This window comes from Watersipora subatra, chromosome 10 (assembly GCF_963576615.1).
Source record: "Watersipora subatra chromosome 10, tzWatSuba1.1, whole genome shotgun sequence".
In the NCBI taxonomy this organism is placed as follows: Eukaryota; Metazoa; Bryozoa; class Gymnolaemata; order Cheilostomatida; family Watersiporidae; genus Watersipora; species Watersipora subatra.
Window position 1 is genome coordinate 36,843,383 of NC_088717.1, and position 13,233 is coordinate 36,856,615.

Sequence of the window (13,233 nt, forward strand, 5' to 3'; positions counted from 1 at the left end):
AAACCTTTAGAAAAGTCGTTGACAAAAATATTTCGCCGATGGTGGTAATAACGACGCTTATGAATTACGAAAAGTTGAGGTTTACCTCTATGGCTTGGAATAAAGTGATTTTCTAAAGCGATAACAACCGTTTCGGTAGCCGTTGGGCAAAAAACAGTTCGAGTTAACAGTGTTGAGTTCGAGTTATCTATAGCAATTTATCATTACGTGGGAACGGACCAAAGAAACCGTTCGAATTAACCATGTGTTCGAGCTATCCGTGGGCGAGTTATCCATGTTTGACTGTATATAGATTATTAGTGTATATATATTATATATAAATTATCCCACGACCAAACACGAGCGAAGCGATTGGTTTGGGAGATTTATGATAAATGCACATGTGCACACAACTCCCGAAAAATTATCTGTTAACGGCCGTCACCAAACCCTTGTAACGAAATCCTATCAACAAATTTAACCATTTTTCAGTAAAGTCGTTTAAGTATAATAATGATACAAAACGCATATAAACCTATTTAAATATGTTACCAAGCCTTTGAAAGGTTACCGAAAATTCCTAAAACTAACCCATCTGATCGGATTATACATAAATAGACAGATTTATTTGGCCGAAAATCGTTATTAAAACTTGCTAAGCCTCACTTTTATCAAAGTTAAGACCGGAAATTAAAACGCCGAGCGACAGAGAATAGAACGATTAAGTCGTGCGCATTTCACGAAAAAAATAACATGCATGTTTCACCAGTCTATAGCATTGTCGAATTGCCGAAGGTTTCTGTAATTAAGTTAGGAGTACTGAAATCGTTTCATTTTTGCCGATTTAAAAGTAACTGACATTTTAGACAATTTGGAGTACTTTGGTATTCTAACTGATGTCCAACGCAGTGCAAGTAAAGAAAATGACGATGATATTTTTCTAAAAGTTCTTATGAGATTATTACAATAACTAATTATAAGTTTGGATGACTACAGAACAATGACTACGTAATACAGAATTTCTATTAATCTATATAAATATCGCAACTTCGTGATATTGTTAGCTATGACGCTTTGAGATGTAAACAAAATTGTGCATTGGTTTTATATTATTACTATGTTAATAATATTGGTTATTCTAATAATATCAGTGCATTTTACTTCTAATATTGACCAATATTGCATTTCTCCTATTGCAGGGAGAGATATAAACATATAATCTTTTCTTTTCATTATTGCTATTTGTTGTATATAATAACACCCACACCCAGTACATTACAGCTACCATTGCAGTTATCCTATTGCACTGCAGTGCCATCTGACTGCTAATATTGCATTTCTCAACCATCAGTACCCTTTCTTTTTTTCCAATATCACTTTGGTCGTGGGCTGTATGACAGTGGAATTTCTAGTTATATATATATATTTATGCGATTGCCTTACTTCATTGCAATGAACACTCTTTCATTTTGTTAATGTTTTACCAGAGCCAGCAGAGAATATATATGCTGCTTTTGAGGCTACAAAGCCAATTTTATTTAAAATAAACAAAACGTTAACACCGGTTTTTTTCAATTTGTTTTTCAATAATATGATAAAGAATGAACACAAATATTAAAAGATTTTTATAACTTTGCTTAATGCTAAATTTTTAAAAATTTCAATTAAAAATGTGCTAATGATGGAATAAAAGCAAACACATACTTTACACATTTGTTTGGATAGTTTTAAATTGTTTCAATAATGAGTCAGGCAATGACTGTTCCAGTGCTGCATTGTTATCCTTGCTACTCGTGTAAGCAAAAAAACTTAAATTAAAAACTTTTGTACTATGAAAGTCTGTTTTACGGTGTTAAAAATATTCCAAGCTCCTATTTGAACATAAACTTTGGATTGAGTAAAAAGAAAAACCAATTGAGACCGATTTATATCATCAATATTGTGAGTAGCTCTGTCACTCTATGATCACTCTAGGTTCACTCTATGATCACTCTATGATCATTTTATGATTGCTCTAGGTTCAAGTGACTCAGCTAAAAAACTTGTGTTTTGTGCACTCAAAATTTAGGTTCTTGCATACTGCAAGTAAAATGAGTGTTGATGTATCAAGCTGACTGGATATTTTCGAAAAGACGCACACATTTTTTAAGATTTCTAAGAGTTGTGTTTTCTCACAGCTTTGTTACATCATTCGCTGATAGATTTTGATGAAGAATCTTGTATATCAAAAAAACTAAATTAAGAATTGGTATGAAACAGCATTGTAGATACAAAGGTGTACACAAATTTTAACTATTTTGAGGCCATATTCCGCAGGGGCATTTTGTAAGCTAAAACAAAAGCACCTGGCATTGAGAGGTTGTACACAGTCAATATTGAGAGATAGTACACAGACAATATTGAGAGATAGTACACAGACAATATTGAGAGATAATACACAGACAATAATGAGAGATAGTACACAGACAATATGGAGAGATTATACACAGACAATATTGAGAGATAGTACACAGACAATATTGAGATATTGAGAGATCACGCACAAACAGTATCACTGCGTTTTCATGCTCGATGATTGGTTCCTTTGTAGCGCACTTCAGCGAATAGAAATGTGTCCAACTACAAAAGCTTCATGTTTACCCATTAAGGACTGAATTCTAAGAAGAATTCTTTGACGAAAAGAAAAACTAATTAACTGATTCAGAGTGATTTAGATTAAAGGGGTCAAAAGTCAAAAGAGATATTTATTAGGTGTTAAAGAGAGAGGTGGTACAATCTTTTTGGAGCAACCATTTACATTCAGTCTGCGACCAAACAAATTAATCCAAAGTAAGTTCAAATTAAAACTAAATTGTGAAAAACTCTTAGTTTGAAAATAGCCTCAGAACAGGTAACATTGTCAATTGATAGAGATGAACAGTAGATAAAGTAACATGCAACGTGTGTTTGGTAGCTTATGTGAATCTACTTTGGTTGGCACGACAATTGACCAACATAATGAAATTCTTTTTATAGGCAATACCCCCCTGCTGCTTTTCTATAAAGAAGTAATAGCTTTCTTATATAGTATTTTTAAAGCGTGGAAAAGAAATACAACTCAAGAATTGAAAGCTTAGATTAGTTCCGCATAAGAGCACACTTACAGGAGATCCTTTGTAACCGGGCATGCCCCTCCTTCCACGAAACCCTTTTGGACCTCTCTTTCCAGGGAAACCTTGTTCACCACGCTTCCCAGGCAGTCCAGGAAAGCCTAAGTTCCCTACTTCTCCTTTTAAACCAGGGAATCCATCCGGACAGAACAAGCAGTTATCGCCTGCCCTTCCTATAATATGATTTAGTCAGCTTGCAACTATCTGAGGGAAAACTTTACACACACATACGAGTCATAAAAGTTTAAACTTATTTCTTGTCTAACCTTTGGGTCCAGGAAAACCTCTTGGACCTGGAAATCCGGTTATTCCATCTTCTCCAGGTTCTCCCTTTGGTCCAGCTATGTTTTCTTGACCTTTTGGTATACCATATGAACCTTTTTGACCTTTTATACCTTGTTCGCCTCGATCTCCAGCAGGACTATGTATAGAAAGGTGTGCGTATTTGACTATGCGTTCTTTGGTTGCACGTCTTGCACATTTACTTTACAAACAACATTATAAAAAAAATGATTGGTAGCATTTTGCGAGCAAGCATTTATCAGTGGGTCATATGAACGTTTTTAAGATGAACTTGTGCCAAATTTAAATAGATTTTATCAGAAAGCATCTGTATTTTTCTATTATTTGTAATTGTTTTTGATGTTTGAGATAATTTGATTGCCAAAATGTTTTAAGACTAAATCGATAAAACTTGATCTCAATTAGATTGCTCAGATGATTATTATGTCTATAGTTGTAAAGAGACCAAAAGAATAGAGACACGTAATGATCTAACTTGAATGCAATAGCCGATAGCAATTATAGCAACTAGTGACGAAATTTTTTATGCATTTTTATTCTGAACGTTTTTATTCAGTGGTCAAGTTTTGTCGATTTTAACTTTGAAACATCCTGGCAGTCAGATCAATCAAACATAAAAAACAATCTCAAATGATAGAAAAACTACCCGATACTTTCTGATAAAATCTACTAAAAGTTTTGAGCAAGTTCATCTGTAAATGAATCTTCTTAATCATACTGGAGATATCTATTAACTGAGAAAACTAATTACAGTGGAACCTCAGTTCTCGAACGCTTCGGTTCTCGACCGAAAAATTTGAGATTGGTTCGTCTCGGATCGCGAATGTAAATTCAGTTCTCGACCAAACCAGAGCATGAGCATTGTAATTAAACGTTTGGAACAGCTTTGGAAACAGCATGGAAACACTCGTTAACAAAGGGAAAATCAAGTAACACTTATAAATATTTTACAAAAAAGAAGGAACCATTTCAGATGACGTCACTCTACCAAAGAGATTTGCTTGGGAGACCCCTCTTCCAGTCAAGTTACCCTAAATTGTTTTGGAGGAGGATTCTCCTTCAAAGATGTGAAGTAAACGTGCCATTGCTGTTCATATTTTCTCTTTCACACGGTGTTTGATTCAACTGATCTGTTGCATTTTTGCTGTTTCATTATCAATTTCTGCAATTTTTAGTATTGTATCTTAACCTAGAATGTTTTTGATGTTTTAAGAGCAAACTTACGAAATGTTTACTTTTTGTTCTTTTTTCATTATCATAGATAGAAAACCTTTTATTAAAATTCAAACATGATCTATATTTACCAGTTTTTATTTATAGTATGTAATATAAAGTACAGTTTATGGTGTAAAATGTTAAAAAATACTTTACCAAAGTTCTTTTCTCGACTTGGAATGGATTAATTACATACATTAATTCTAATGGGAATAATTGTTTCGGATCTCGAACAACTCGGTTTTCGAACAACCTGGAATGGATTATGTTCAAGGACCGAGGTTCCACTGTACATACTGTTAGACTGAGATCCTCATAAGAAATGTCATGTACAATTACACTTGACTTACAATCACTTCCGCATATGGCTGTACATTTCTACACTCAACACAAAATTTGAATGAATGTTTGTTTTAAACTACAATGTCCAGCTTACAACGAACATTATTTTTCAAAACAGTGCAGTTCTGTAAACGAACGTAACGGTAAAAATAAAAGGTAGAAATTAACTTCTAAGTAGTAGAGAAAACATAAAAATGAAAAATATTTAATGTACTTTAATTTACACGATAGCTTGAGTAGGTTAGATTAGGTCACAAATGTTTATCAGTCACCTCCAAACTTACACCATTTAGAGACAATTGAAAATTTGTCAAAAAATTTTAATTTAAAAAATCTTAGTTTTGATTTACATGACAATTTAACTTTTGAAATCTTTAAATTTAAAAAATTTTAGTTTTTAAATTTAAATCTCATTTTAAATTTGAAAACTCAAAATTATAATAAGCCATCTTTTCTGAGGCTATTCAGTTGCAACATAAAGCTTCTTTAAAATTCACTTGCTTAACTTTGTAGCAATTAAACGTTGGTTTTACTAACAGCCACACCGCGCAAATCACCAAAACAAACTATTTTACGATACATTAAATAATATTAATTTTTGTATATTTAATTTTAGTTACTAACTGTTACCAAGCGATTGCATGTCTACATTGTAGCATAAAGGAGAAGTGTGAAAGAGTTGTAGTGTAAAGCAATAGAATGCGCAGTCACAGCGACGCAGCAAAGTAACTACTACTACAACTATTGTAGAATTGTGAGATAGTACTAATACACTACTATCTCGAATCGTATCATTTAGAATACTAATTACATAAATTAAGATATTAAAAGGCGCGCTATAAAAGCCTTTGCATAAAACTGGACATTTCAAACTTGCTTAGCAAACTAATCAGGGTGGGAAAATCATATCAGAGATAACTCCTTCATCATCCAACATTCTAGTGTCTAATTTACATTCAGGTGTTCAAATTTTATGATGGGGAACTTACATTAACCTTAATGCTATTATGTAAAAAGTTAATATATAATATAGATTCGAATATATAAAATAATAATATAAGACATGCCTATATAGATGCTGAAATCAGAGAAATATAATAATAATAACAATAATGACCGCACAAGTAACGTTCCGAGTACGAATACTACTTAGAAACTAATATTACCACATGAATTACTAAGTGCACTACTAAACTCATTACTACATGCACTACTTTTGCAGAACTTATGCACTACTTTCTCATCTCTGAACCGACTCCTTTTCAATAATTTAACCCAAAGTGACCCAATGACCTAATATTCAACCCACACGGCCAATAGGGCGTTTAAATGCTTCAAAATGTTACAAACTATGTGTGGTTTTTAGAACAGTCAGTAAGTGGCTTACACAGAACAATAATATGAAGGTTCAACATTTCAATGGTACAGAAAAAGGTTTGTAATAAACTAGAAAAAATTTAAAAAACTAAAAAAATTAAAAAACTGCAATTGACGGAATTGGGAAAACAACCCCTAATTTGGCACACAAAACCAAAGCTTTCATTTTATACCCATTAACAAGCTGAGACTTAAAATAGAAAAGCTAACAAAGCAGCATTCCTACATAAAACAAACAAAACATGCACAACCAACTATCTCTTATCAGGAAATTTTCAAGCTGAATTATAAAATACCCTTTAGGTCCCTGTAATCCGTCAAGCCCGTCCTTGCCAGGACGCCCGACGGTCGTAATACCGGGCTCTCCAATATTACCAGTTTCTCCACGTCGACCTGGTAAACCAGGTGTTCCGGGTTCACCATTGGCACCTGGATCACCAGGTGACCCAGTATCTCCTGCAAGAGAAAGGAGCCACTATATATAAATTATAAAAACCTGCACTTGAAACTGATTGAACAAATAGAACATACTAAAGAAAACTAAAGAAAAATAAAACTGTTCATGTCAGTCAAGCAGTGAAGCACTGAAACAGGCCCCTTTGTAACTAAAACTCAGAAATTTAGCAGCAGAATATCAAGTTTAAAAATTCCTCAGAATGTTCTGGCGCAATGCCAAAAAGCTGTTTCTTGGGTTTCTAATTGCTGGGAAGCAGCATTAGATTGTTCTTCACTGTTTTTAAACTACATTCTGCTACGGCTATTGCTGCGGTACCTAGTCTGCACTAACCACCATGCTGTAACAAAGTAGTCCTTCAGCCATTACTGCTGTTGTAACAGTTGTTATGAGACTATCTATTGCAAACTATTTTACGCCATGAGTTTCTTTTTAGACAATTGTTGAAGCACTGAGAATAACCTCTGAGAGAGCGGCCTTGAGGACCAGGACGACCAGTAAGTCCATTCAGGCCCTGATAACCTTTGAAGCCCTTATCTCCATCAGTTCCTCTAACACCAACCAACCCAGGATAACCCTTGGGTCCCGTGTCTCCATCCAAGCCTGTAAAAAACTACTACTCAGTTTCGCAATAAAACGGCAAAGTTATATTAACAAACAAGGAATTTATGATAACAAAATTGTTACTGATCTTTGAAGATGTTCAGACTTTACATAAGGATGCCTTTCTTATCATATCAATATTAAAGAACACAATGTTTCTATACAAGCATTTGCAGTACATTTATGAAATAAACGCATCACACATTTTCAAACTAAAATAAATACCCAATTCAATTAATTTAAAATCAAATTGATTCGCCATTGTTATTGGGAAAAGCCAAAGTAAGCTCTATTAAGCATACACAAAACAATTCAATATAAGCTAGATACAAGACGTATGGCTTGTCTCAATATAAGCTAGATACAAGACATATAGCTTGTCTCAATATAAGCTAAATACGAGCCATATGTCTTGTCTAGTCACACTTCCCAACAAAGAGAGTTGACGAAAATGTAAAGAACAGTCTAACCTCGTCGACCCACTGGACCCGGCGTTCCATTTGAACCTTTTATTCCAGGCTGTAAAGTTCCATCAGGACCTGGTGGACCATCTTCACCTAAACGCAGATCAACTTATCTAACATCGTGTTATGACCTTGCTCAGTCTACTACTAGCATACTATTAGCTGACAATCATCATACTAGTACTCTATTACTAGTATACAATCAGTATAATAGTACTCCACTTATTGATGTAGAATAAGTATACTAGTAATCTACTACTAATCTACAATCAGTATACTAGTAATCTACTAACCTACAATCAGTATACTAGTAATCTACTACTAACCTACAATCAGTATACTAGTAATCTACTACTAACCTACAATCAGTATATTAGTAATCTACTACTAGCCAACAATCAGTATACTAGTAATCTACTACTAACCTACAATCAGTATACTAGTAATATACTACTAACCTACAATCAGTATACTAGTAATCTACTACTAACCTACAATCAGTATACTAATAATCTACTATTAATCTACAATCAGTATACTAATAATCTACTATTAATCTACAATCAGTATACTAGTAAGCTACTACTAACCTACCATCAGTATACAAATAATCTACTACTAATCTACAATCAGTATACTAGTAATCTTCTATTAATCTACAATCAGTATACTAGTAATCTACTACTAATCTACGATCAGTATAGTAGTAAGCTACTACTAACCTACAATCAGTATACTAGTAATCTACTACTAATCTATAATCAGTACACTAGTAATCTACTACTAATTTACAATCAGTATACTGCATTTTCATTCTTTGGATACCGACAATTTTCTTGATACCCTCATGCCATCCTTCATTGAAAAATTATGTCTTGAAGCATGGGTTATGGTTGTCAAAAAAACTATAAACAATAACACCATTGTGTTGTGACAAAAATCATCAAAAGCAGACCAAGCAGTAAATATTTTGGCTTAAAATTCAAAAATCTAAATTTGCTAGATACATGTAGCTAATATGGCATTGGATATATCAGGATTCCTTAGTGTTAGCAATAAGGAGAGTTGCAGTTGACTACATTGCAATACCTTTATAAATACTTAATTTTATACTAATTGGTTCACGTGTGTAAATGATTTCTTTCAAGAGTGAAGATGCATTTCATCATTACTTCAGAACACTTGCTTCCTATAAAAGAGCTGAAGTGTTCAGAACCTCAAACTTGAGAAAAAGACATGCAATTTTAGTAAACTTTTCTAGGTTATATCACAGCTTTTAAGTGCGCTGTCACTCTTGGAAATAAATTTTCTATGTTAAAACTTCTGAATGTAATTAATTTTCATAGTTATATCTTTTACCTGGTAAAAGTACTGCTAGGACAAAATCATGAAGATTTTGTGTACTAGTTATTACCATATCATACTTGACTACTATGTTTTTGTTAGCCAGCAAGAAACAGTTCAAACACATTTTGAAGTTGTAGGATAAAGGGCGTTTCTAAACCATGTATGCTTCACAACAGCTCACAAAATAAATTGGCTAATTTCAGTTTTACAAATACATTATAAACTGACCTTGTGGCCCTTCCACTCCAGGTTCTCCTTTAGGTCCAGGTCGTCCATCAAGTCCAGGGTCACCACCATAACCATCTTCTCCCTGAGGGCCTTTATCCCCATCTTGACCTGGGTAACCTGGCTTGCCTGTCTTTCCCTCAACACCAACAGGCCCGATAGCACCTTTGACTCCTAGAATATTATAACAATGTTTGTCATATTTTGTATCTTTAAAACAAAAGGTCAATATTCAATATAGATTAATATTATATAACAATATATCATATGGTATAATCTCATATTTTTAATAAACCATGCCATACAGTATTACATAACAAAATACAGCATATTCTACATCATAATATGTATAATTATTTTACTATAAGCCCATAGCCATGGTTACAGGTTAGAAAAAAAAAACAATTGTATCTTACAGGATGTGAGAACACAACTTTCAGCATATCATCCTCATGCTTTGACAACTTCACCAAACTAATACCTACTTAAAGGTTGACTTGCAACAAAATTCACATTACAGCTATTTGGTATCAAAAGATTCACCATCTCTTACTCTGCTGTGTTGTAGGTGCAAAATATGTGAAAATGTGATTACAAGCTCTTAAAAGCTCAAAAACGAACAGTTAATCGCAGTCATCACAAAAACGCCATAGGTTGGAATCCCTCTCAAAATGGCTCAAATGTGATGTAGTTGAACACGATGCGCTTCTGTTTAAATTTTCTCATGCAACCTCAATCGTCGAAATACTTTCACAAATATACTTCACGCATTCAATAAAACCATGTCTATTGTCCTTACGCGTCTATTTCACCGTAATTGTAATGTTGTCACTTTGAGCACTGATATCTCAAAACCAAGCCGAGAAATTTGTTTAATTTTTCAACCTTGGCTCGAATGAGTGCATATCATCCTCTAATAAACATGAGGGGCCTGTTGGTCACCTGTGATAGTCGAAAAATGCTGCAGAAATTGTTCGCGCTATTTGGCAGGAAGTATGAGTCACATCATCAGATTACAACTAGACGATTAGACCAAGCCGAAACAAAACTGTACAGTAGCGAGCATCTATATTTGATACAGGATTTTCTGTAGAACCTGAAGTGTTTGTCATAAACTAGTGCTACAAGACGTTTTATATTGAGCCTTTTATTGGCCTTTCAACTCCCGTGATAATATTACGTGTCAAAACAATAACCACGTCGAGTTGAGTATGTCATAAAATAAAGGGATTCCAACCTACGACGTTTTCATGTTGGCTGTGATTACCTGTTCGTTTTTGAACTTTTAAGAGCTTATAATCACATTTCCACATATTTCGCACCTACAACACAACAAAGTAAGACATAGTGAACCTTTTGATACCAATAACTGTAATGTGAATTTTGTTGCAAGTCAACCTTCAAATTGACCACCTAACCACTAACACCTACTTGACCTACAAATGACATAAACAAACCATAATTATAATACATGCAGAAACAAAAGTTAAAATTAAAAAATATATATTTGCATCGTTTGCTAGGCAGGTTGCTTTGTGATTGTTGCTTTAGTACAGATTTGTTTCATCTTTGTCTGGCTGTTCAATACTTTCCACAGTGTTTGTTGACCTCAACTCTTCTTGTGCACTGCTGAACTAGGAAATATTAGCACCCAAGTAATATAACAAAAGTAAAGCCTTCACGCGTTGCTATTTGAAAAACTTTTCGCGAAAATAATTCATTTTAATTATTTTAGCTGCATTTGTGCTAAGCATGGATTATAGTCTGAAAATAGTAGTACAGATTCTATCGAAATGGGTTTTTTAAATATGTCGAAGTATCAAAACCACGTTGAACAAGGAACTACTATTAGTCTGATAAAGTTATTAATTATTTTTGTGGCGATGGTTTCAAAGTTTTAAAGGAAAAACTGTAAGCTATTGAGTTAGAAAACAAACTTCGATACAAACAGCAAACATGAAAGAATTAATTGTTAATGATGTAGCCGAGTTATTATTAGAACCATTTTGTGGACACTTCTACTGATCACTTGCTATTATGGATTCGTAAAGATTAAGGAATGTCAAAGTGGCAGTTAAATAGAGGTGGCATTCAATAAAAGGTGTTCAAATTGAGGTTTTACAGTATATGTATTTTCAATACCTGGTCGCCCTGGGAGTCCATCCATGCCTGTCATCCCCTTCACTCCAGGACTGCCTCTATCACCATCCCCTGCCTGGTATCCTTTTTCTCCTCTATCACCTATCAGTCAAAAAACATGCATGTAAATTTTACTCATAAAACTTGACAGCTACGCAGAACTGCCTACATAATTATACATGTAAGGTTATTAAACTTTTGCAGTTTTACACAACAAAATTCAGCTAGACATAATATTGTCTCAGTCTACTAGATGAGAAAGTAAAAAACATTAAAATTGACACAGCCAAAACATAAAATTTTCAGGAGACGGTAGAGGTCACCGTTCATATTAGGTCCTCCCCACTACAAGTTGTTAGGGAAGCAGCTTTATTGCAAAAATATTGGATGATCCCTTTTGGCCCATCAGGAAGAGAAACTAGTATTTTCATAAAAGATTTACAAAAAAATAAAATACAAAATAAATAGTTGACTAGCATGCTTGTTAATTTCTAAAATTATTGACCTTCTTTATTTAATCTTGCAGTGAAAAAAATTGAATAGTTTATCAAAGCTGTTCAAATTGTTTTAAATTTGTTTGCTATTTTGTACAACTTTGGGAACATGTTATATATATTACTTACCCATTGCATATTACAGTGCAGAGTTTCCGAATAAGACAACAAGAGTATGTCAAGGTATAAAGTAAAAAACGTGCCATCTCACACACAATCGTCAAATTTCGGGTCATATAGCTTTTATAACCATGATACTAGTGAGAAAGCAAAAAGCTAATATTTAAAACTTATTATTTTTAATAATAATTTTAAATGTATTTAAATTTAAAATTTAAATTTTCACTTTATAATTAGCCATAATATAAATCAACTCAAGACTAGTTGATGTCACTCGGAATGTTGATATTATTTGTTTATGGCTTCGTGATGTAACTTCTGCTTTGGACAAGTCCATCTTTCAGCTTTCTGTACATCGAGAATCTTATTACGTCAAACCTTTTGCTTCACAAATATAAAAAACAATATAATTTCTGCAATGTTCAGCAGCTGCAGCATGCTTAAGTTAGTTTAAATATCGATTTGCAAAGCACCTCAGAAAATCCCTTCAGCTTTGTAGAAAATAACATATTGTACGAAACAAGCCATATAGAGGCGTGCTTCTTGTTAGTTATACTTTTTCATGTCAATTGAATAAAGTACGTTTTGTTTTGATACTGTTAATGTTGAAGCCTGTCGTAGCCAAAATTTAAATGTATCATTACATTGATAATAAAATTTGTGCTTTCAAGTTTGAGATTAAAGCTTTAAACAAAAATGCTCCAACTTTGAATTTTAATTTTTTTAATTTTGCTGTTTTAGATGGTATACTTTTAAAAAACCAGATGCATGTACTCTTTATTTTGTAAAGGGCTGTAAATAAAACAAACTTTAAGAAAATTTTAAAACTAATTCTTATTAGAGTGCCTTTAATCTCTACTATAATAAAAGCTATTGCCATCCGTCTGAAGCCATGGTAAAAACTTCGAAAAAAACTATTGCAACCAACAGGATTTGAACTTGCGACCTTTGGTATACAAGTCAGACACTCTTCTTACTGCATTAATCGTTCTCCTTCTACGGTATAAGAAGTATTATGAATA

The 13,233-nt window shown here is 33.4% G+C and overlaps 1 protein-coding gene across 3 annotated transcripts in view; it reads right to left on the minus strand.

Annotated features, from left to right (window-relative positions):
* The window catches only part of LOC137407402 (collagen alpha-1(IV) chain-like), a 104,646-nt gene that overhangs the window by 62,826 nt on the left and 28,587 nt on the right, over window positions 1–13,233 (minus strand). For all 3 annotated transcript variants that reach the window (XM_068094051.1, XM_068094052.1, XM_068094050.1), the window contains exons 11-17: window positions 11,601–11,699; window positions 9,462–9,632; window positions 7,893–7,979; window positions 7,282–7,422; window positions 6,662–6,821; window positions 3,395–3,549; window positions 3,123–3,301 (exon numbers count right to left, since the gene is read on the minus strand). In XM_068094051.1, coding sequence (XP_067950152.1) covers window positions 3,123–3,301; window positions 3,395–3,549; window positions 6,662–6,821; window positions 7,282–7,422; window positions 7,893–7,979; window positions 9,462–9,632; window positions 11,601–11,699 — 992 coding nt within the window. The remainder of the gene's footprint in view (window positions 1–3,122; window positions 3,302–3,394; window positions 3,550–6,661; window positions 6,822–7,281; window positions 7,423–7,892; window positions 7,980–9,461; window positions 9,633–11,600; window positions 11,700–13,233) is intronic.